Source organism: Babylonia areolata, chromosome 23, assembly GCF_041734735.1.
Source record: "Babylonia areolata isolate BAREFJ2019XMU chromosome 23, ASM4173473v1, whole genome shotgun sequence".
Taxonomy (NCBI): domain Eukaryota; kingdom Metazoa; phylum Mollusca; class Gastropoda; order Neogastropoda; family Buccinidae; genus Babylonia; species Babylonia areolata.
The window spans coordinates 7,045,034-7,071,209 of record NC_134898.1 but is presented as its reverse complement, the minus strand read 5'-3'; the positions used below and the strand labels follow the sequence as shown (position 1 = coordinate 7,071,209).

The following is a 26,176-nucleotide window of genomic DNA, read 5'->3' as shown; positions in this document are numbered from 1 at the left end:
CTTCAAATCAGTTGAGTCTGTCCACTTGTTTGCTTGTAAAAGATTTTTGAGTGTTAGCTCCAAAACCCCAAATGTAATGATTTATGGTGATATGGGTCGATATCCATTATACATTGATAGTTGCATCAGTACTTTGCGATACTGGTTTAAGCTAACTCAGATGTCTTTATCGAGAATTCCGAAACAAGCGTACCTGATGAGCGTAAATAAGATGACATACAATGCTGATATGTCTTCGAGAAACTGGGCAGATAGACTGAAACAATGCTTAGACATTTATGGGTTTTCAGAAGTTTGGATAAATGGCGGGGTTGGGGATGTAAATGTTTTTCTTAAAATGTTCAAACAACGCATGATAGATGGCTTTAAACAGGATTGGGCAAGCAAACTCAACGGTAATCGTTATGAAACACATAGGTCATTCAAATCCTTATTACAACCTGAAAAATACTTATCTCATTTTACCATCAGTAAATTTAGATCGGCTTTCATCGAGTTCCGTTTTGGTATAAATGAACTAAAAGTAAATCAGCGTTATCGTGATGTTTTGAAAAACTGCCCACGTGGTGGTAGAATAGAAAACGAACTACATGTACTAACAGCCTGTCCATTATATAATGATATTAGAAAAAAATATTTGCACAAGCATATGCAAAATATTAGAAATCTGCCATTACCATTTCTGCTGCAAAACGAAAGTTGTAATGTAACCAGAGATGTTGCAATGTTTGTTTTTTATGCATTAAGACTGAGAGAAGAGCACTTTCAGCCCTTAACAGAAATATCAGCCTTGTGCTTTTCATTTAGTTTACTTGTTCTCAGTGAGCTCACTGTGTATTAAATGGATTGTTTTGGTTCTTCCTGTTTTATTTTAGTTAAGCTGTGTGTGCAACATGTACACCCAAAATGTATACAGGTCGGTGACCATACATTAAAATTCTTGCGTTCTTGCGTTCTCTCTCTTTCTTTCTTCAACCTTCTGTTTGTGAGTAAAGTTGGTGATGGTTTATTTGTTAATTCAAAATTAAATGAAAAAGGTGTTGAGTTAATACCTTTCATTTTTTGTTCTTTCAATATTGAATCTTCTCCTTTTCCCTTGTGCTGTTTATTAGTAAATTTGAAGGCAGTCTAGTCTCAAATTAGAAATACAAGAAAAAAGTGTTAATGCCTTTGACTAACTGCTTTATTTCAATATTGATGTTAAAGGTAGCGGAGTTAGGGGGGAATAGAAGAAGAAGGAAGGAAGGGGTAGGATAACAGGCAGAGGATAGGTGCACAATCCACTCTCTCCTCGTACCACAGCAGGGTCTTTTAGTAAGATGAATTGAGGTGTTTATTTCTCTAACTTAAACACAGCTCTTAGCAGCGCATCCTAACTTAGCAGTTAACATTTAGCAGCACACAGCCCTACGTTTCAATGTTAATATTCATGCAGCAGAACACAGTCCCACTGAACTAGTGTGTTAGTCACAGAATCCAATACCAGCAATCAAGCATTCAACTAAGTCCGAAAATAGATGCTAGTTTGACACTCACAGCCCCCATGGTACTGTCTTGCCTGCCCCGCTCTCCTGGCCTGCTCCAAGCAAGGAAAAAGGAAGAAACTCCACTTGCCTATCCATTTTATCCTCCTGACCATTTGGCGCCATATGCAAACTATCTTCCCACCCAGAACCTTCCCAACTGGTTGAAGTTAACGAACCAATCTGGGACCAACAATGCTAGACTTGCACATCCAACGCTTTTCTCTCAGTAGTGGGGGCATTAAGTCCGAAAAACAGGAGAAAGCTGCACTTCATGATAGAAACATTCTGTTTGGTTTTTGACTCACTTGTGTAAACAAAGTGAGTCTATGTTTTAACCCGGTGTTCGGTTGTCTGTGTGTGTGTGTGTGTCTGTGTGTCCATGGTAAACTTTAACATTGACATTTTCTCTGCAAATACTTTGTCAGTTGACACCAAATTAGGCATAAAAATAGGAAAAATTCAGTTCTTTCCAGTCATCTTGTTTAAAACAATATTGCACCTCTGGGATGGGCACCAAAAAAAAAAAAAAAGAAAAAAAAAAAAGCCTAATTATATGCAAACTGCATTTACTGTTATATTTATATTTTTTGTATTCTCTGAACTTGGCACTTTCATCTGATATTCTGACCCAACAACAAGAGCAGTCATTATTATTATTTTTTGTTCAAACAGGAACTTCTTTTGCTAAGCATGGAAGTGTTATTTATTTTGCAAACGTTTTGGTGCATATAGTAAAAAAGGGAAATTACTCTGTAATTAATGCTAGGGGACCTAATTTGCTTTAAACTGATCGTTCTCATCTTAAAAAGCTTTAATTTTTTTTTTTAAGTGTATCACAAGTGAGTCTTGAAGGCCTTGCCTCTCTTGTTGTTATTTCTTATTCATTTGTGGTTCGTTTAAGCAAGGGATCCACCTTATCACTGCACCGGAAGTGGGCGTGGTCAGCGTCTAAAGTAGGTCACTGAGTTAAAAAAAAAAAAAAAAAAAAAGGAAAAAAAGACACTTTTTTCCTCGGTTATTTCGTTTTCTTTCCCAATTTCACACGTGAAAATATCCATAATGTTGCCTCCGAATGTTAATTATGTTATTATTTGCTTGCTATGTTATGTAAATGTCTTCAGGGGTGTTGCGTGACAAAAATAATAAAGATAAAATACAAATAGAAAATAGGTCACTGTGTCAGAGATGTTAACTGGTCGTTGTTCAATCTCAATGTCCACTGTTAGTTATATTGCTCATACATTTTAAGGAACATGTACATGGTTTTTTTTTTTATCTTTCTCTGGGCTACTTGTACCCAAAACAAAAGACAAAAACCAACCAACCAACAAACAAACAAAAACAAAAAAACAACAAAAAACAAAAAAAAGAGGGAGGGGAAAACGTGTCTAGAACTTTGGGTGCCTTTCATGATTGCAACTAAGCCTCCTTTTGAATTTCTTCTGCCATGAGTTGATATTTTGCAAGGTACTTCAGTCTCTTAAGATAATGACCTTTATGATACTGGTATACTTGCAATTAAAGAAAATCAATCGTAAATCTGTTAACTTGTGAAAGAAAATCAAGGTCAGCTCTGCCAATTTCCAGAGGCACCACACACATGTCTAAAACTTTTTTTACTTGGATACGTTTTTGATTCATATCAAGCATTCACCAAACACTGCAAACATGTGCGCTCAGTTCGCTTGTATAGCCATTCTTTCAGCACTGACAGACAATGTCGTACTTACTAGATTCAATGTGTAGAAGACCAGCAATAATTGCAGAATAGTAAAATCCTTCTCATTCTCACAGCAACCACATACTTGTCTGCATTGACAAGACATAACTGTCTCTGAGAACAAAGCAAGACAGTTGTGGCGAGCTCATTTTTTAAAGTTTAAATTTCACTTGTTAAGAGCCCTGTCGACTTTGAAGGCCTCTTCAGGGCTATATGCTCCAATCATACACACCAGTACGAACAAATCAATTTAACCATACTTCCATTAAGTCCGTAAAATAATTAGGTTATTTTGTCTTGTAAAAATAAAAGTCTCTTATTAATTTTCTTCTCTCTCTCTCTCTCTCTCTCTCTCTCTCTCTCTCTCTCTCTCTCTCTCTCATTCTTTCTTTCGTTATTTATTCATTTATCTATTTATTCATGTATTCATTCACTTATTTTGTAAACTGTACAGTTACAGTTATATAACACTTTCATCTAAAAATTAAACACAATAGCAATACCCTATTGTTGATTACCACACTTCAGTAGCAGATTTTTTTTAGTTTAAAAAAGAAAGAAAAAGACATAACACCTTCGTTTTAAAAATCTAACTTTTGCCGCCAAGGATAGCCGTACTTCAGTTTCTGGTCTGCCATGGTTGATGAGAACAACCAAACCAGCGCAGTGCTCGCTAAGCGCCAGTCTCTGAAATCAGGAAGGTGCTGACAGCTGCGGGTCAGGCCTGGGTCACACCACGTCCGGCCTTGCTAAATACTCTGGTGCCCCATTCGCGTGTAAGCGGTGTAAATGGCCTTCGTAATTAATTTTAATTAATTTTTACGCTTGCTACAAGCCACTGGGAAAGTGGATCCCTCGCTTAATGGGTTCATTAGGACTTATTGTACATGTATGTTAATTATTATGCATATCATGGGTTAAAACCGGGATGAGCACAAACTGAAACTGAACCATAGAGAAAACTGAAGCACTGCTGATCAAGTCTAAAAGATAATCTTTCCAAGACACAGCACCCACTTCTATCCCAATGCAGATGACGGGAATAAAATCAGAATCAATTTGATTGTCGATTAACCATAACAAGGTTTATAGTTGCAGACAAATTTTCCAAATATTCCTATAAGTTTGTCTCGTGAATTAAGCTATATCTTCAATGTCTGTTGTCCGTATATTTTGTGTAGCATACTCAGGATTAAAAGGCTATGCCAGTCTTGAATAAAAAGCTAATTCGTGTTTGCACTTTTTTTTCTTCTGTCATTGCTGCTGTGAACACATGTCAAATGATTGGTATTTGGACAAGATAAGAGCTTCCTTTAAAGGAAGCGTCTGGCTTTGTTTCAGTGTACCTTTTATTTCGCTGTGTGCTGAGTGCAGTGGTGGCATAAGCAGCATTGACTGGAAGTTGTGTACCTTGTTCATGGAGAGAGTTAACACTCTTTATTGTTTGTTGATCCTTTACTCTCCTAGCCTCATTGTTCTTTACTTTATATCCCCAATGCCTTGACATATTGGAAAAGAAATGAGACATGCAATTCCACCCTGGGAAATGCAACTCATTGCCAGTCACAAGGAAGAAAAGACCACCTCAAAGGTCATCTCACTGACTACACCAGTGGCATGGCCACATCCTAGCCATGGTGCAATATGCAAAGTACTTGGGCGTCGTCTTGCAAGCAAACGTCAGATGGAGGATCACTCACTTGATTGCCATCATAGCCAAAGCCAGCACAACTCAAGGTTTCCTGAAACACAACCTGAAGTTGGCTTTCACTGAGCTTCGAGAGAGAAAAAAACGTGGCGTTTGTTCGGACTCTTCTTGAGAATGAAAACTGTGTGGGATCCATACACTTAGAAGAGAATTGAGGAGCTGGAGTCCATTCAGAGGAGAACAGCCAGGTTTGTCAAGAACAGGTGCAACACCAATGCCAGTGAAAGAGACGTTTTCAGCAGGCTTGGTTGACACTTCCACAACAATGGCAGCAAATCACTAGGCTCATTATGTTGTATAAAATTCTCAACGCCAAAGTGAGCTTAGACAGGAGTATGTTTATGCCTCCATTCTTGCATCAAAGCAGAAGTCATGACCAGCAGTTCCTCATCCCAGTACCGACAGAACGCATTCCTTCCTGCGGACCACCAGGGATTAGAACATCCTGCAATCAGGAGTAGTAAAGGCGAAGTTTCTGGAGGCCCTTTCACCGCAGGTTTTGAAACATCGGACAGGACACCCTTACTCTCCTACTGACGACCTGTCATGGAGGCCTACAGGTATATGACCTGTGTGTGCAAAATGAAAAGTGGTAGAAATCAAGCAGCTCCACACTTAGCTAGCTGTTAAGTATTACTCATTTACTCCGTCTGGCCCCACATCTCCGCGTCCTGTTTTTTCCGTGTTCCATTTATTTTATTTTTCTCCTGGCAGAAGTAGTTAAATGGGATCTGTGACAAGACAAAAACAAAGGGAAAAAAATTGAAAACAAAGCATTTCTTTGTCTGCCCCTTTCCTCCTAATAGTAATTTGATAATTTAAGTAGGTTTCTTATTTTTGCTTTTCCAGCTCTCTCTTTGCATCTTTACGAAAATGCTGATTGGAATGAACGTTGTGGTCTTACCCAATCAGTCTTAGTATTTTTTTAAACTCCATGTTTCTTTACAATAGACAGTGTTTACTTCATCTTGATAACTCCAGCAATATCCATACTTGACATTCCATTATATTTATATTAGCACTCATTAGAATGCTTAACTGGCCAGAAATTGGCTGGTGTTTTTTGTTTGTTTGTTGTTGTTTTGTTTTTGTTGTTGTTTTTAATGATAGCCCTAGCTCTGTGCTGAAAACAAATATTTAAATAAGAAAAACATGCTCCGAATGACTTTTTGTATTGTTCATTTCCTAAGTACTCCGTATCATATTCAGTTGACACTTCTTGTACACTTAATTGTAGACATAATAGAAATGCGCGCGCACACAGACACACACGCACACACACACACACACACACACAGACAGAGAGACAGAGAGAGAGCGAATAACGAATTGTGCAGTTCATGTTCAACTTACTCGTGAATGATAGAGAATTTGCCACATGTATTTGGAGTATTCTGTGATGCTCTTTAAGACAAGATGAATACTTTTTAGTGTGCACAGCTAACTGAGCTTATTGTTACCAAAATTGCAGAAACTTGTTGTAAAAACTAGTTGATGAATTTATTTACTGCAATAGGAAGTGTGAATATGACAATATGACAAGCTTACATATATATGTACTTAATGTACAGCATTGTATATCTGTGTTGCAGTAACTTCATGAGGTCAGAGTGTCTTGATTCAAACTGGGCCTATAATCAACCACTGCCTGTCTCACGCTTGGTTTCAATAATGGGAAGCAGTATCCTTTAAAAAAAAAAAAACAACAACAACCAGTAAATGAATGAAATAAAATGAAAAAAAAACACTGATAAGTTATCTGTGGCAAAGGAATAACTTTCAATAACACACAAGCACACACACACACACACACACACAGAGAGAGAGAGAGAGAGAATCATACAAAGTGTAATGACTACTACTACACATGCATGTACGTAAAAGGACAAGAAGCTTAACAGAATGTGGGGTGACAGCACTTTCATCATCTGGCCGGAACTTTACCGTCTTGTATTATTTCTAGCAACCGCTTGCGAGTGAGCATGCGAGCGAATATGGGTGCAATGTCACTGTGGATGCGCATGTGTGTGTGTTTTACATAAACATCATCCAGTATGTCTGCGGCTTTATATTTTTTACAACTTTTGTGCAAAACAAGGTGAATCCATTTAATAATCCTGATTCGGTTGTCTGTGTAAGTTTGAAAGTGTGCGTCCGTGGTAACCCTTAACAAACTCATTTCCTCTGGAAAAACGCTGTCAACACAATTTTGTTTTAAGAATAGAACACAAATGTGTTCTTTGCATACATATTCCTGTTGTAATGACAATGAACTTCTTGGAGGGGCACAGAAATTGCGAAGAAGCAAAAAATGTTTCCACAGTCATTTTACTGTCACGTGTTTATTTCTTTCTAACAAAACACAAGCACTTTTAAATGACATATCAACACCTTGATAAGCTGCAGCCATTTTTTTTTTCATTTTAGTTAATGAGAGATCAACAATATTCTGCTTAGTACTGGTTATGCAGACATCTGCCAGAAGTAGCAAAATCCTGTCATGCTAAAGGGCATCATTCTGAATGTTCTTTAGGAAATATTCGTTTTCAAACGGATCTCACACATCCACAACATTAAAATTTTAATATCTTCATGACAGAAGACAGACGTCCAGTTTATGTTTTTCGTTCGTGACAATTAAGAAGACATATCGTCAACAGGAATTGTTATAGTGACTCCAACTAGGAAGTGCCAATGCAGGAATCAACTTCGACAGCGAAATGACTGAATCGGATTGCAATAACATACTGTTGAATGAATCAAAGTAGCCTGTTGAAGTTAATTCGCAGAATGCTTTGTGTAAAGGCCTCATCACTCAGTGCTCAGTACACTATTCTGTAAATCCACTTTAAAAATATCCAACCAGGATGAACTTTCGCACAAACTTGTTCCGAGACTCACTTAGTTTTGACCAAATTTTAACTGGATGCTTGGTTCATTAAGGAATACAACACACTGCCTTCTTTTCTTGGTCACTGTAAGCTGATTTGCGTCCACAGGTCATTGAGCCTTTCTCTTTGTTTTGAAACGTTTCAGTACCATGCAGCTTCTGCTTCATGGAATTCCACCGGTTTCTCTTTCACAGCAGCCAAAGTATTGTCTGCAAGTTTTAGTTGCATCATATTGTCAGCGTCTCAACTGATTTGTGGTAGGAATGGCACCTGTTGCGGTACAAAATGTCAAAACGGTACAAAATATCACGATTGCGACATTTTGTACCGGTGTACGCAGTACAAAATGTCAAAATATTAAAATTTGTCACATTTGTGACATTCTGTTTCACATTGTCGTATATTCTTGTCAACTGTGGTACAATTTGTCACACATGAATAGACCGTTTTCCGTCGGGTCTGACTCGTCAGTTGAGTAAAGTACATTTGAAAAGGTGAGTAAACAATTACCACTACGGGCGGGTTTATGTGTGTGTGTGTTTTAAGTCAAAATGACCTGTGGTTATTTTCACGGACTACTTGTCATCAACATTGTACGAGGTACAGTAGTATTCATGACACACTAATTAGCTCAATAGTCAAAATCTGCTATTTACGTCAAAGTGATCTCTGACCTATGCTAGGATACCACTTTTGAAGTCTTTGGTTTAACTCAGCTGGGGATCAAACTCGGGAGCTTCTGCTCCCCAGGCGGACATCTTAACCACTAGGCCATGTGTGTCTGTGTGGTAGTGGTCATTGTTTACTCACATTTTCAACTGTACTTCACTTTACTGACGAGTCAAACCCGATGGAAAACGGTCTGTTCATGTGTGACAAATTGTACCGCAGTTGACATTTTGTACCGTTCAATTGTGATATTTTGTACCGTTGTGACATTTTGTACCGTGAACTGAGCCCTGTGAACCATTTTTAGTTCCAGAACGTTTGTGTGCCATTTTTATTCCTCGGAGGATGAAGTCCTTGCTATATGGAGATTGCTCCTCAGCCCATGGTGGACATGTCTATGAAGAGCGCCACCTGTTGAGTGGAAGGGAGCTGTCGGGGTGGCAATGGGCACCCCATTGTCCAGAAGAGAAGAGTGGAGCCACTCAGATGTCTCGAAGAACCACTCAGACAAATAGGCGTGTCCTGAGGCTGTGTCCTCTGGGACCAGTGCGGACCAGAATTAGTCAGTTTGAACTAATTCACACTATGCGTGTGCATTTGGATACCCTTTCCAGGACATTGAAATTCAGGTCAATTTCTGCCATTATTTTGAGAGAAACTTTTGTAGTTTTTGGAAGATTAGCGTGCGTTTTAACATATTCCAACAATATGTAGCCTTTTTTTGTCATCAGGTGTTGATCAACCTTTAACCTACGCTGTTCGGAGTAGGGGGAAAGCCACTGATCCACAAATTGCATTTTTGCCGAAAGAACTGGACTTGATTATCCTGTATATTTCACCCAAAAATTCATGACGATTTTGTTACGATTTATTGAAGCCGAAGTTGTGGCGAAGACAGGGAAAGTTCAAAACCAGATCTACATAATGATCAATAAGCAGCGAAATGCCGATCAGTGTGAGCTGCTTATGATATAACTGCTCCTTTTCAGTTCGACAAACACTCCTCTATGATGGTGAGCAAAACTATAATTTTGATCATTACATGTATGCATTGGTAACCCCCGCCCACCCCCCACGCCCTCCTCCACCTAAAGTTTTCGTACTTTTTGTCGTACAACTCCTTTTCTATTTTTTGAATTGAGTTATTTTCTTTTTTCCCGTTGTTTTCTTCTTTTTAGAGTGCCATGATCCTGAAAGGAAAACAAGAAAGATGAAGAAAAATACTTACCAGGGTTGCTTATCTTTTTTATGTCATTATTTTCAAAACATTTTCATGTATTTCAGTTTTTGTGTTTATGTGAGACAATATCAAGGTGTGTTTTTTCTCTTAAAAAGTATATATTATATTGTTTTCAATACAAGATGTTATTTAATTACTTGAGTTGTACCTTTGACTGCATTCAGAATCACATATCCCTACGCAGAAGTATGGCAGGCGTCCATTTGGTGTTGGGCTTCTGATTGCTGGATACGATGTAAGTACACCTTACCTTCAATTCCAGCTGTTAACAAAGCGGTTTATCATCATTTGTCCAAAAACATAACTTTGAATCGTTGATTACATTGATTATGGGCGGACAACAATCAATGAATAGAGAAGAGGAATGGTCAGTATAACTGTAAACAGAATGACTGAGGTTCAAGCAAAATTTCAGGTTTAGTTTTCGGGATAGGGAGAGATGTTTCTGACGAATTCATATGCCATTGTTACGCACACCCAAACCCACACACGCACATGTACACACTCTCTCTCTGAGGAATCGAAAGTATGCTTGCTGGCTATAACATAGAATCTATAAACACCGAGGATATAGAAAAATAATATTCCTTCTTTACTGACACCATATTACAAGCTGCCGACATCTCAGTCTCAAAATATAATTCACTTAAACAAGCGTTCAGGAAATATTTGGTGGACACCAGCCTGTAAAGCAACAGTAAATGATAAACAGTCGAAGTTTATAACTGATCTGAAAAAGAAGTCACAAGAAAATCTTATTGAAAAGAAAAGAGCAAACCATTATGGCAGCATGGTAACTGCACAGGCTAAAAGACAATGTTTGTCCTCCTTCTGTCATAATGAAATATTTAATCATAAAGAAACTAAAATGGTTTGGAAAAAAATTAAGAAGGTATAAGTTTGCCATCTTATCCGATTAAGACAGAAGACAAAGAATTCCCATCCAATGTAGAGAAGGCTGAAACATTTGTAGAAATGTTCTCAGTCTATCCGCTTGGAAGGTCTATCATCAAAAAAGTGAAAACACAGAACCGAAGAAGAGAGCAAAAGTGATTTTACAGATCCAAGCCCTGATAGCTAAGGACGCATTACTATCCCTCCCTAAATTGAAAACATTAAGAGGAATTGACGCAGTCTCAAATGAGATGTTGAGACATTTACCAGAACATTTTGTTGTCTTATTGTTTGAGCTTTTTCAAAAGTGCTGGATTGATGGTTTATAAAGAAGGAAAATATGAAACGGAAAAGAACAGCTACAGGCCAATTGTGCTAACATTATATATTGGTAAAACCAATGAAAAGAATAATTTTGAGAAGACTGATGTACTATTTTAACCCAATAGATCAAGCAGGTTGGCAGAGAGGTAGATCTGCAAATGATAATTTGGTTAAGCTTACAAGTGCAACAGCAATTCACTAGAAGGAAAAACGTTTTTCCAACTTTATATGTATGTATGTATGTGTATATATATGTATATATATATATATATATATATATATATATATAAACTTAAATATATAAAACTTTTGCTAGGTTCCTTCACACTTTGGTCTTCTCTGTAATGAATGGGCTGACAGGGGCCACAAGAAAAGGTACACAACATGAATAGGGAACCACAGAACTTAATGTGCTTCTGTCTGTATAAGAGGGTTACCGATTACCAGAACAAGCATCGTGGAGCAAAGTCAGGGAAATATATACCTGCAAAATGGCAAAGCTTTAGATTATAGTATAAACTATCAGTCAGTCAGATACATACAGTAATTTTATCAGATTAAGGCAGATTCATGCATTATAACAGGATAAAAGCTGAACACTTTTATAACAGTTCAGCAAAGATGTTGAATGCATATGTGAACTTACTTCTAGCAAACAAGTAATATTTGAATGTTCAGAGTCTAAAATAGTTTTTACCAAACTTCTCGGAACGTTCTTGTGAATGATTTTTTTTTCAAGATGTTCTTTGTTATTGTAGGTTTGCTGTGTAGTTCAACGGGACATTTGTCATAGTTATTATAGATGTTTGATGTTAGTGTGTCCATCCATTTTGCTTATGTCTCTCTTTTCTTTTTCTTTTTTTTTTCTTCTTTTTTTTTCCAGTGTCCTCATCCCTCTGTACCCCCACCCCCCATCCACACACCATTCTTCCCCCAGTACCCCCCACAGCTCCTCCCACTTTGCTCTCTATCTATCTCTATCTATCTAGCGCGCGCGCGCGCGCGCACACACACACACACACACACACACACACACACACACACACACAAGTTCATGCAAGCACTGCAAACTGTGTAGAGGATGCACCGGAAGTGCACACAATCTTATACTATCTAGATACGTACACACATACGCACACATTGAAACGCACAAACACACACACAAACAAATAAACCACACGCACGCACGCATACACACACACGCGCGCGTGCACATACACTCACACATCCCACAGGTTCTAAGCAGGGCAAATGTTCATTTCATTAGTTATTGCCATTGTCTGTTGATAAAATATCTCATCAGCCAAGGGCTTTGTGACACATGTGACTGATACACTGAGGCAGGAAAACTTCTCGAGACTCTTGCTTCGCGTCTTGGGTTACCCCATCTGCATCAAGTCTTGGCACCACCATTCTGTGTACTGTTCTTACGAAAAAAACCAAACAAACAAAACCCAGCATCATTTGATATTGGACACAGTGGAACGTACAGACAGTTTTGCCTTGGAAGTACTGGTCAATAAATGCACCAAACGTGTTTGCCACTTCTATGATGAACGCTACCGAATTGCCATGGTCAATCAGGCACATATCAGTCTGATCATATCAGTGTAGGTGGCACCGTGCACCATCCTTTCTCACGGACAGCTACATTGTCGGTAACTGTTGTTGTGTTCAACGTCTTTATTACCAGCTGCGCACACATGTCATGCCTTTCTGTGCACTGGTCCCTGCAGCCATCCGCAGCAGTGCGTGTCACTTGGTGTCAAACTGGAATTCCCAAAGTATGCCTGGATAGTGCGTACTGTTGACATCGCGAGTTTCCATCATCTGCAACCTGCCCTTGAAGGTGAACCTGGCGAGTTGGTCGTTGACAAGATGGCATGGGGAAGAGGACATGTCTACAAAAGGCAAAACCTCTGTATTGTCTGCCCTGGCGGATGAGAGACTTGAAGTGTTGCATGCCCTTGTCCACCTCCGTCTTCGTCACCACCGCGTTGAGCTGCTGGGCATCAGTGTGCCTGAACAGGATGATGTCATTGTCAGATGCTGATGGCACCACCCATTACAGACAGTTGTGCTCATCAAGTTAGACTCTCAGACAGATACACAGCTCATTCAGCCCGACTCTGATTAACTGAGGCCAGTAGACTGCTCCATATGTCCTCGTCCATAGCAGAACCACCCAAGTTGTTCTCGTTTGGTCCTGCATACCCCACCAACGAGAATGATAGACGATCGGTGTGGTACATAGTGGAGGACTTCAGCAGACCAAGCCTTCTTTGAATCTGTGCCCACGTTGAGGAAGAACTGAAATTCAGCCGCTCTTTGATGAAGCTGACAATAAGATTTCGCTGCTTGAGGAGCTTTTCTGTAAAGTGACGGTTTCTGAAGTAGAAGTTCAACTTTGATGTTACCATCACATTGATGGCCTACAGCTTCTTGTTGACCTGGGAGTGGGACTGAGTATATCCTACCCAGCATCACCCTAAACACCTCAGTTCCATTTATTTCTTGTTGTTTGGCAGCAGTGCCTGACATGTTTATCTTGAAGCCAAAGTAGGGGTACGACATTCTTTGCCCTTCTTGGGAATCGCAACACACACGCGCTCGCGCGCGCGCACACGCACACACGCACACACACACACACACACACACACACACACACCACACACACACATACACATATATTAGAATCTAATTATACGACTTCGAAAATATTGAGGATATAGTAAGTAACTGTTTTATTCATTTATATTCATTGTGACACATTTTCCTCTTTGTTTTTTCCATTCATCCGTGTGTATCGCATTTCATTCAAAGATTGAATCTGAAAATGAAATGCTCAAAAAGAAATTTGCTATAAGCATAAAAGTCCTTGCAGACTTTCGTGGGTTTTTTTTCCCATTCATGACTGTCTATCGCCTTTGTTTCATTTTTTTTCGTATATATGTAGCCGCGCACCCGAGTGGTATATAAGGGGACGGTACAAAAGAAATAACTAATGATGATTTACTGTATTAAAGGATAGACAAGAATTCTCGCACACAGGCCAGAAACACATAGAGGCCAGTCACAAAAGGGGTTTTTCTATTGTTTGATTTACAATAGTTATAAGAAGAAGAGATAAGGAGAAGAACTAAGAGGAAAACAATGAGAGAAGAACTAAGAGGAAGACAGGGCCTGGAATGACACAAACAAATGTCATTCACAAGTGAATAGTAAAGCACATGTATACATATTACATGGAAAGACTATCACTCTTGTTTTGAATAAGCAACAACATAAGATAATGCGTATGAGTGAAGACTAAACACTGACATCAAATGACATTTCTGATACATTTAAATTGATAAAGTGATTGCAGCTATGCTGATTAAGTGAAAGTACACTGACAGTATAGATTAGGTAAAGCTTATACTGTGTCAAAGTGACTCAAATGAATTTGTTTATCATGTAGCACTATACTGGAGTAAGCCGTATAGGGGAGAGCATAACTTAATTATAATAAACAGACTGATACATATCAGATGGTTTTAACCAATAGCTGATATCACAACAACACTATCTTGTAATCACCACAACAGAATACTACACACATCTTAGAGTACTGAGCACACCGTGACTGTGAAACACTGTAGCAGTACAACTGATATCAGCATGTGAAATAATACATGAATAATAAACAAGATAACAGAATCAGTGGCTTTGATATACTGGCAAACTGATAGACCAGATAGTAAGTGAAGAACCATCATGGCTTAACCATTAAGTGGTGAATGAACTTACACAAGTTATCCGTTGCGGGATAAGTAACCTATCCTTCATCAGTGACAGCAGATGAGACAGAATGCGTCATCCACTTGAACATTCTCGAACAAACTGTCAGAGACTGCATTGACGTTAAGAAGACTTAAATGGAATACTGCTACGAGCATATGACGACATGGCGAGTTTCTAGATCAATCATCGCCGAGCTGTGACTATATTATGTCAAAGCAATAACTGAACAAAGCAATATCAACATACTCGTATGAACACAAGTACTGTGTCAAAGAATACAATTTATAAATCATTAGCACATTCTAAATGGGGTACTTACAGGGATACGTTGCGAGACCTCAGCCTCTGGGACGACGCACACACACACACACACTGCTTGTGACACGGCAAGAGAGAGAGAGAGAGAGAGAGAGCAGGCTCTCTAATCAGAGACCGACCAGGTAGGAAGTGAATACTGACCACGCTCTGTCGCTTCTTGCGCAAGTAAAGCGGGCGTGTGCTGAAAAGCAGATCGCCTCAAATCAGGCCAAATCCGACAAGTATCAGTATCAGTAGCTCGAGGAGGCGTCACTGCGTTCGGACAAATCCATATTCGCTACACCACATCTCGCCAAGCAGATGCCTGACCAGCAGCGTAACCCAACGCGCTTAGTCAGGCCTTGAGGGGAAAAAATAAAATAAAATAAAATAAAATAAAATAACAACCCCTCCAAAAAAGAATAAAGAAATAAAATAAAATAAAAATGAATAAATAAATAAATAAATAATAAATACATTAAAAAAACTACTACAAATAATAATATTTATAAAGCGCAAAAACTTGATGAAGTCAACTGTAAGTGTACAAAAAAGATAATAACAATAATGAATAAATAAATATATAAATAAAATTAAAAAAAATAAAAAAATAAATAAATAAGACAACGATGATGATAAATAAGCAAATAAATGGAAAACATGCAGACACACATTCACACATACACACACATATGCATAACAGATATGCAACAAACATGCAGTTTCACAGATATGAAAGCACAATCAAATACACATAAACGTACATGAGCCCCAACACACACACACAAACACACACACACACACATTACCCTGGACCCCCCCACACCCCCTAACACCCCTCCTCCACACACTCATTTCTAGGCAACGTATCGCAGCATCCACGCCCCCCCCCCTCCACCCACCCACCCACACACACACACACACAGGCACACTTACTTGTACAAGCACACACACAAACGCCCATATCCCCCACTCCAACCCCCCACACATATATACAAAGATATATATATATATGCACACCCGCACGATCCAATATTCCGTTGCTCCCACAGTGTAGGCATGCATACACACACATACCTCATCCTCTACCCCCCCTGTCCCCCCGCTCCCCCCCCCCCCCCCCCCCCCCCCCCCCACACACACACACACACACGCACGTACACAGAACTCTCCTGACACTTGTGTACACTTACACCCTCGCGCACGCACACAAACACATAGACCCCCCACACACACATACACACACGCACAGAGGCTGCCACTGATTGGCCGCAAGAGAGGGGGGGGGGGGAGATCTCTGATGCCAAAAACGTGGCGTCTAGTGTGTTGCTCAGTCTAATGTATTTGGAAAAGCCCACAGAGACTCTGTTCCGTTTTGAAGAAATTTGCGCAATGTTGGTTTGGAAATAATGCCGATATTTGTTTGATTTGCAAAGCATCGTGCTCTACCTTTCATGCTAGACTTTAGGCCGCCCCCTCTCTCTGCCTTTATTTCTTTGAAGCGATCGATGGTGTGATGGCCTTATACCTGTTCTTTTTGATATTCTTTGACTTTTCTGAGGATTTCCGATTTTCCCAGATGTAGGCCGCTCGTTGTTGTTGCGTTATCAGCAAGTCTGTCAGCTCGCTCATTTCCCTTAACACCTGCATGTCCTGAACAGTATGACCATATAAGTTTTTTTAATCTGAAAGTTGCGCAATGCCTTATGCCACTCTGGGCTTCCCATTCCATTTTCAGTTTTCTGTATGAGGTTCATTGAGTCCGTTAGAATCATGGCATGTTGGTTTCCGGGCATATGGATAGACGATATCCACTGGAGGGCATGTGTCAGTTTCAACTTCCATCGTTAGGCTGAGGTTGTGACTTTGTAGACAGCATTCTCTTCCCTAATTGTTTTTCCATTTTGTTTGCAGTGAATCCCCAACAGGATTGGTCTTTGGTGACTGAGCCATCTGTGTATAGGATGATGTCCTCTTCTTTATTGTTTTCTTCTATGAGTAGCTTCACTTTTGCATCAGTTTTGCCCTCTGGCCATTCCCGACAATGTCTTCCTAGAGTGGGTGAAATGGCTGTGTTGAATAGATGATTGAGGTTTTTGGGGATTTTCTCCCATTCTTTTGTTTCTTTCAGGTTTTGTAGTCGGCATACTAGCTGGATTGTGTCTTCTGCTTGCCCCATCCATGGTCTTCCTCGTCCTAGACTTCTGTCTTTTGGTTCTTTGACTGCGTCATGCAGTGGGTTTTGAGGGTTTTCTAATGCTCTGAAGTAGGTCTTAACCCGTTCTGACTTGTTTCTGGCCTGCACTGAAGGAAGGTCAAGCAGGTATCGCATGGTTTCCGTGGGCGTGTCTTTTGTTGTTCCAAGGATCAGCCTCATAGTTTCATTTTGAACTCATTCTAATTTTAGGAGGCTGCTTTGAGACAGTGTTGTTAGCTCAAGTCCGTAGTCGATCACACTGAGGACGATACAGATTGAAAAATTCGCTTCTATCTTCTTCTGATAGCTCCTTGATGTCCGAGTAACGAACTTTGTCTGGGCCAGGAGCCGATTCTTTCTTGCATTTAGCTATTGCTTCGTTTAGATCATCTGTTATCAAGCCATCATCGGGTCCAGTGTGCATAAGGGTTTGGTTTAACTCCTCAACATATTTCTTTGATTGCTGTGTTGTATGAAACGTTTGAGCAGGGGGATCCTTTTTCTTCGTTTGTCTTAAGCTTGGTTCCATCAGTATCTAACATGTCTGGGGTTGTTGTGCACGTTTTCCCTTCCATGCGACGATAAAATTGCCGGAACTCTATGTTGTGTCATAACTGAGTGCCTCGCAAAACTGTTTCCACTTGTCATTTTTGGCCTCTTGAGTAATGACTTCAAACTGTTTAGTTTTTTCTTTCATTTTTGTTTCAATATATTTGTCCGGAGAAGGTTTTGTTCCTTCTTTTTGCCAAAGTTTGACAGCTGCATGCTTTTCTATCCAGGCTCTCTGTGTCGGTATTCCACCATGGGGGCTGAATAGTTTGCATCCGGTTCGGTGCCATTCTTTCGTTTCTTCTGCGTCTTATTTTTTCGATGATGGATGTCTCTTTGGTTTCATACTGAAATGGAACACGCGGTTTCATACAGGGTTTATCCGACAAGAACTATGTTACATGGTGTTCAGTGATTCCTGTACCGATTTACGTCGGATAAGTCACAAAAGAAAGAGCTTAACGCCTACTTTCTAACTATGAGTGTAAAATGAAGTGTTGATTATTTACAATGAATTTATAATCTTAATTTAAGTCACCTGAAGAGGGTCAGTTTTAGCGAGCTCATCGCGGAAAATTACAAACATAAATGGAATAGATTTAAAGATGGAATCGCGACGATTCTGCCAGTATATAATACTTGTAGTTTACTGATCCGACAAAGAAATATTAATTAAATACGGTGGTGCAGAAGCACAGATTCCAGCTCAGCCAATAGCGTGCAGCAACACTGGTCAAGCAGTGAGTGGGTTGTCTGGAGAGGAGGACAAAATGACGTAAGCTTTGCGTCAGCTGAAATCTTTAGACCGACGAACGATTAACTGAAATCAAGTATGCTTCTAACTGATTAAGGTGTGTGTGTAACTTGACTTTGACTTATTCCTCTTGATTCCGTGGGGAACATAGGGCCGCAACAACACTCCTCCAACGCACCCGGCTCTGGCTGGTCCTCTTCAGTTCGGCCCACGTCATTCCGGCCGCCCTTGTCTCTGCCTCAATGCTTCTCCGCCAGTTCTGCTTCGGACGGCCAACTTTCCTTTTCCCCTGAGGGTTCCAATCAAGAGCCTGTCTTGTGATGTTTGTTGCAGGCTTGCGTAGTGTATGGCCTATCCATCCCCATTTCCGTTTCTTGATTTCCGTCTCCAGTGGGGCCTGTTTTGTTATGTTCCAAAGTTCTTCATTGGAGACAACCTCTGGCCATCTGATGTTCAGGATGTTTCTTAGACATCTGTTGGTGAATGGCTGAAGCTTGTGGGTCCTGGTCTTTGTCACTCTCCACGTCTCTGAGCCATAGAGTAGAACCGACTTCACGTTGGTGTTAAAAATCCGGATCTTGTTGCGGATTGAGAGGGCTGTCGATCTCCAGATTGGTCGAAGGGTGTTGAAGGCGTGTCTTGCTTTGTTGATACGGCTCTTGATGTCTTCGTCCGTCCCCCCGTCTTTGCTGACAACACTGCCTAAGTAGACAAACTTGTCAACCTCCTTGATGTTCTCTTGGTGTAGTTGCACTGGATCTTGCTTTTTGTTGTTGACCCTCATGACCTCTGTTTTCCCAATGTTGATTTGGAGTCCAGTCTTCTCAGCTTCTTCTGCCACACGACATAGTTTCTCCTGCGCATCTTGCTGCCTGTGGGAGAGAAGACTTATGTCATCTGCGAAGTCTAGGTCCTCCAGCTGTTTAGTAAAAGTCCACTGGATGCCTGTCCTCCGATCTGCTGTAGACTGCCTCATGACCCAGTCAACCACCATCAGGAAAATGGTCGGTGAGAGCAAACAACCCTGACGGACGCCGGTTTGCACACTGAAAGGTTCCGTCAGTTTCCCATCGTGGATCACTTGACAGGTGGCGTCTTCGTACATCTGCTGGATGATGGTTACAAACTTTGGTGGAAATCCATAGTGGTACATCAGTCTCCAGATGACATCTCGGTCGACACTGTCAAAAGCTTTTTGAAAGTCGACGAAGACTGTGTACAGGGGGGTCTGCCACTCCAGGGACTGCTCGATGATGATGCGCATGGTTGCGATGTGATCCGTGCACGAGCGATCTTGTCGGAAGCCTGCTTGTTCGTCCCGAAGTGTCTTGTCCAAAGCGTTCTTCAGTCTCTCAAGGATGATTCTGCTCAGTACCTTGCCCGGAATAGACAACAGCATGATTCCCCGCCAGCTGTTGCAGGATGAAAGGTCCCCTTTCTTTGGCAGCTTTACAAGATGTCCTCTTTTCCAGTCTTTTGGCACTCGCTCCTGTTCCCAGATCTTGCAAAGGAGAGGGTGCAGCATCTCAGTTGAAGTCTGGATGTCGGCCTTCAGAGCTTCAGGTGGAATTCCATCTGGGCCAGCTGCCTTTCCTGACTTGAGGGACTTGATGGCCTTGACGATCTCGGTCTTGCTGGGAGGGTTGGTGTTGATGTCGAGGAGCTTGGTAGGTGGCGGGATGTCTGGTGGGGCGGGTGGTGCTGGTCGGTTGAGCGTGTGTAAGCACAACAAATATAATATTGCAGTGAATGATACAGAGGCTTGATTTAATAGGCGTTTAGGGAATAGGTTGAGAATGAGCTTTGCATTCATATATATATATATATATATAGAGAGAGAGAGAGAGAGAGAGAGAGAGAGAGAGAGCTTTTAGTCATGGTCAAGGTGGAAACATTTTCGTCATCTATTTCATCTTCTTTTCTGGGAGAGTGCGTGTTTTGATTCGTCATACGCCCTAGCCACACATTTTATTGTAATTTAGTTTCAGACAGGCGAATTCTTCAAATCTATTGAGTGTTTCGAACGATTCTTCATGCTATTCTTTATATCCATCTAACGTAAATGTTGTACCGTCAGCAAATTGACTAATTAACTAGTGTCTGACGGCATCTCCTTTGTATTTTAAAACTTTGGGATACCTGACAATTTACTATAACATATGATTTTATATCTTTATAGAAAGTGCATAGTAATTTACATATATCTTCGCCGAAGCAAAAGGCGTTTAAAACCTTCTTTATATATTTCCAGTTTACTGAATCGAATGCTTTCTTTTTCAAGGTCTATTGAAACCAACAAGCATGAAAGTAATGCAGGATATCATATCGCCAGTATATCTACCTAGAATAAAACCTTCTGAACTTCGCCAAAACTGACCTTATTCTACTTGCTATACGTGCTGATCCTTCCTTACAAACAATATTTAGCAAGGATACAGGCCTCCAATTCTGTAAGTATTCTCTTGGTTGATCTCCTTTTGGTAGACAAGTAGTTAACCCTTTTTCTGCATCGTTGACATTTCTTCCTTTATAAAACCTATATTTTGTGATCTGACAACAAAATCACCTAAATCACCTACGTCTCTCCCTTTTTGTGGTGCACAACACGAGGCTTTCTTCATTCCCTGAAAACACCCGCGCGTGCACACACACACACACACACACACACACACACACACACACACACACACACACACACACAGGTGTGTGTGTGTGTGTGTGTGTGTGTGTGTGTGTGTGTGTGTGTGTGAGAAGTTTCCCTTATGATGGACAACTTATGCGTTGTTTCTTTAATGTTCAACGGATAATTACACATGTCTTGTTTTTTAGTTGTTGTTTTTACTTACTCTAGTGTGTGTTGCATCATGCGATGTGTGTCTCTTTCACTCTTCACTCACTCCCCCAATTCAAATCGTGTTTTTTGTTGGGTTTTTGTTTTTGTTTTATTTATGCGTTTGTTCCAGTGTGCCTGCGTGGGCGTGGGTGTGGGTGTGATCATACGTCTGCGCAAGCACATGAGCGTAATCATAATGTTTAACATATTAAGTTAGACGATTTCTCTGTCACCTCCGCTTTTGAGGTTAATTTCACGTCCAAAAATAGACTGCAGGGGCAAAGAAGATTTTTTGTTTTTGATTTTTGTTTTGTTTTATACATATACACATTTTTCCTGCTAAGATGATGAAATTATGAAATTCTTGTAGTGATACTTTCATTTGAACTGTGGGGAATGTATTGTAACTGATATTCTCAATCTGTTATTTTCTTTTCAATACTTTATATTTTCAGTGTATACCCAGAAATCATGTGCTTCTGGACAGGCATTTAAGAAATCTTCAATATAGTCAACTGTGTCAACACGACAGGGCATTTATTATTATTTTCGTTTTCTTTTTTAAATCCTGTGTAAAGTTATATTTGTTGGGAATATGTTATGAAGTATTTTCCAGTACTGACAAACTAAAACTCTAAATCTTTTTTTTTCTTTCTTTTTTTTTTTCAAAATTCTTTTGCTCTTGACCATACAGAATTTTTTTGTACTGTTGTAGAACGAGCCTAATTGTTCTACGCCATAAGCAGAGAACGCATATGAAGCTTTCCAAATACAAGAGTTAAGCATAAGGCAAAACCCCTTTGGCTTGCAAAAGACGTTCAGAACGCTATATATCAAAGATAATATTTATTACAAAATGGCTTTCGTAACGCGTTTAAAAACAAAGGAATAAAGTTAAATCCGTGATGCGAGCAGAAAGAAAAAATACGTCCTATCTCTAATAAATAAAAAAAGAAAGACAGTAAAACAATATGGAAAATCAAACATCAACAAACAACTAAAAACATTATCTCAAGCTCAGATCTTATAAATGATATATCACTTGATAAACTAAACCATCATTCTCAATCGTAAAATACAAAGTTATCAAAAATTACGAATCAAAAGACAGTGACCGAGAAGAATTCAGAAAATCCTGCCAAGCAAAGAATATCAAATCAAACTTAAAGATAAGTACCTTTGGTGTTCATTAAGTTTTCTTTGCGTTAAACAGACAGCCACTTGCGGGATTGATGGAAAAGATGGAAGTCTTTCACTTTCAGCACCTGTTATTGCAGAAACTCTTACCTATATGTATATACAATTTTTGTATTGATAGATATTGCTTTCCAAATGTTTTAAAACAAGTAAAAATAATACCAGTATATAAATCTGACCCATCGAATTATAGACCTGTCTCGGATCTACCTGTTCTATCAAAACCACTTGAACAACACATCAATAAGTGCCTTCTTTCACATTTGAACACTTACGACCTCATATATCCAAATCAATCTCGATTTAGAAAGAATCCTTCTTGTCACACAACACTTACCAAATTGATAGACAGATGGCTTTTGAATATAGATAAACAACAATATACCGGAGTTCTTTTTGTAGATTTCACAAAAGCCTTTGACGTCATAAACCATAACTGCTCATTAGAAAATTGGCATTTGGTGTCATATACTGTACCATGTCAAACTGATGCAAACTAGGCCTATGGTTTGCTCTGTTTGGCCAAATTTCGCGCGGCTAACAGTGAAAAGACGCCCCTCTTAGTCTGGCCCGCTCTTAGCCAATCAAACGCCTCTAACAGCTATAAGCGCTGAATCATTCCTTTGGCCAAGGCTCTCCACGCCATCTTGTCAGGTTTTCGCTCTGTCTCGTCTAACGCTTTTTTTGGCTATTAAGCGTTTTCATTTGGCCTTATTTTGTTGTATGCGGCTTGCATGTGTATTGTGCTTACATTCTATGTACTCGTTTCGACTCGGCCCCCTCGATTTCTTCGTATTTTTCTACCTCTGAGTCGATCCTGTCTTTCCTTTCTCTGTTGGGGATCGTATTGTTCGCTGGGTGCTTACGCGCGGTACCATGCCTCGTTTGCCATCCTACGAAGCCAGGGATCATGATGCTGGCAGAGATACTCGCCAAGAGACTCTCCCAGGCCCGGAGCTCATGATTTCTCCCGATAGGGACCGCGGCGATGCGTCTGCAGACGCTGATCGCGGAGGGGACGCTCGTCCCGATAAAACGGTCATGAAGGGGACCGGGGGGAAAGGGATTCGAGCGTCACCTCCCGAAGTGTCCCAGCGCGAGGCGGGTGGAAGGGGGAGTAGCACGTCCTCTCTTGGTGGTGGGAACTCGCGGCTGGGTGCGGACTCCCAAGGGGAGGCCGCCCCCCGCCGTTACCCGGGTCCCCACACGGAGACGGCCCTCAGGGGCCCCAGTGCTGTTTCCCCTCCTCCCTCCTCGGTCGACCCCCCTCCCCCACCTCCTCCTGGGGGAGAAAAACAGTTGGTTCCGGGGGGGGACCTCCACTTAGCCCACCCCGGGCCAAGCCACCCGTCTCCCCACGGGAGGGGTCGGCATCCCGCCGGTACCTGAGGTTCGTGTGGAGGGACAGAGTGTTCCAGTTCTCTGCCCTCCCATTTGGTCTGTCCCTTGCCCCTTTCCTGTTTACCAAGGTGGTGCGGGAATTGGTGTCAATCGTCCGGTCGGAGTCCATTCAGCTCTGTGTGTACCTTGACGACTGGCTTATTCTGGCCCAGTCACAGGCTCTGTGCCAGAGTCATACAGCCAGACTTCTAGACCTGTGCTCCCAACTGGGCTTCATCACGAACCAGGAGAAATGCGATCTGTCCCCGAGCCAGTCCTTCGACTTCTTAGGGATGAGATTCGACACGCGGTCCATGATAGTCTCTCCGACGCCAGATCGGTGGGACCGTCTGGCAGGCCTCCTCAACCACTTGCGCCATTCCTCCCAAGCAACGGCGCGGACACTTTCTTCCCTCCTGGGCATGATGGAGTCCATGGCACCTCTCATCCCTCTGGGCAGGGTTCTCAAGCGCCCTCTTCAGAGGGCACTCAGGCTACGGTGGTCCCAGAGCACTCAGCCATGGGATACCCGGATATGTCTGGGCGAGTGGTTCCTCGAGGTGACATCAGAGTGGTTAACCACCCCTCTTCTGACACAGGGGGTGCCCATAGCCCCACCTACTCTTCAGGTGGCACTATTCACAGACGCCTCCTCCATGGGCTGGGGAGCCCACATGGACTCACTCCATGCAGCAGGGACTTGGTCCCCGGAGGAGCGCCTATGCCACATCAATGTTCTGGAACTGGAGGCAGTTCGCAGGGCTCTCCAGCACTTCATAGCGGAGGCCAAAGGCAAGACCATTCGCTTGTTCACGGACAACACAACAGTCGCTTGTTACGTGAACAAAGGGGGCGGAGCGCACTCGGCAGACCTCTCTCTGCGGACCGAGGCTCTCCTCCGTTGGTGCCACAGCAAGGGCATTGCACTTTCAGCGAGACACATAGCAGGGAAAGACAACATTTTGGCAGATGCTCTCAGCAGGTCCAAGAGTGTCATACACACAGAGTGGACCCTGGACAAGGACACCCTGCAAGGAGTGTGGGAACAGTGGTTCCGGCCGATGGTGGACCTCTTTGCGACAAGGTTCAGCAAGAGACTTCCCACGTACGTCTCTCCAGTCGCCGACCCAGAAGCATGGGCAGTGGACGCTCTCTCTCTAGACTGGAGCAGTCTGATTGCCTACGCGTTTCCTCCCTTTCCAATCCTGTCCAAGGTGATACGGAAAGCCAGGTTGGAACGCCCGCAGATGATCCTCATTGCGCCGAAATGGCCAGCCCAGCCCTGGTTTCCGGTCCTTCAGTCCCTGACACATGTTCCACCACTGGAACTGGAAACCAAACCTCATCTGCTGAGGCAGCCTCGTTCGGGCATTCCTCACTCCAATCCTCAAATGCTCCACCTGCACGCGTGGCTGCTGTGCGGGCGGATCTGTCAGCATCACCATTGAAATCTTCCACCCCTCGGTCAGCCTCTGTGTCCGCCGCGCTGACCAAGGGGGGTGCCTCCTCCGACCTCCTCTCCATAGTCTCCAAAGCCAGGAGGGAGGGAACAGAGACTTTGTATGACTTTCGATGGAAGAAATGGCTGAGTTGGTGTACAGCTCAGAACATTCCCCCTACTAACCCTACGAGCATGCAGCTGGCCAACTTTTTGGCTCACTGCTCCTCGGTTCTCAACCTGTCTGCTAGTTCTGTGAGAGGGTACAGGTCTGCCATTTGTACCACTATCAAACAGCTAGGTGGTCCCGCTTTTGAAGCTGATTTCCTGCTCAGAGAAGTGGCTAGGGGCGCCTCTCTGAAGGAAGCTAGGAATCCCAGAAGAGTGCCCCTCTGGGACTTGTTCCTGGTGCTGGATTTCATTCGAAAACAGCCCTTTGAGCCATTGGGGACTATTCCTTTTGACCTGCTCACTCTCAAGACCACTTTCCTTCTGTTGCTGGCCACGGGCCGTCGTAGAAGTGAGATTCATGGTCTTAGTGGTCTGCCACAAGATCTAGCATTCCACAGAGATGGTTCCATCACTCTTTGTTTCCTTCCAGAGTTTCTGGCTAAGAACCAAGACCCCGAGGTCCCTTCCCCCTCTCTGAGGGTCAGACCTTTGTCGGATATTCTGGCACAAGATGATGAAGATAGGCATCTCTGCCCCGTTCGGTGCCTCAAATACTATTGCAATAGGTCTCGCCATAGGCGTTCTTCTCAGAGGCGCCTTCTCAT

General features: G+C 41.8%; 1 protein-coding gene across 1 annotated transcript in view; it reads left to right on the top strand.

The window, feature by feature from the left end:
• Positions 1 to 26,176, top strand: part of LOC143298366 (proteasome subunit alpha type-1-like) — a 125,830-nt gene that overhangs the window by 38,599 nt on the left and 61,055 nt on the right. The window contains exons 5-6 of the mRNA XM_076611267.1: positions 6,547 to 6,635; positions 9,919 to 9,989. Coding sequence (XP_076467382.1) covers positions 6,547 to 6,635; positions 9,919 to 9,989 — 160 coding nt within the window. The remainder of the gene's footprint in view (positions 1 to 6,546; positions 6,636 to 9,918; positions 9,990 to 26,176) is intronic.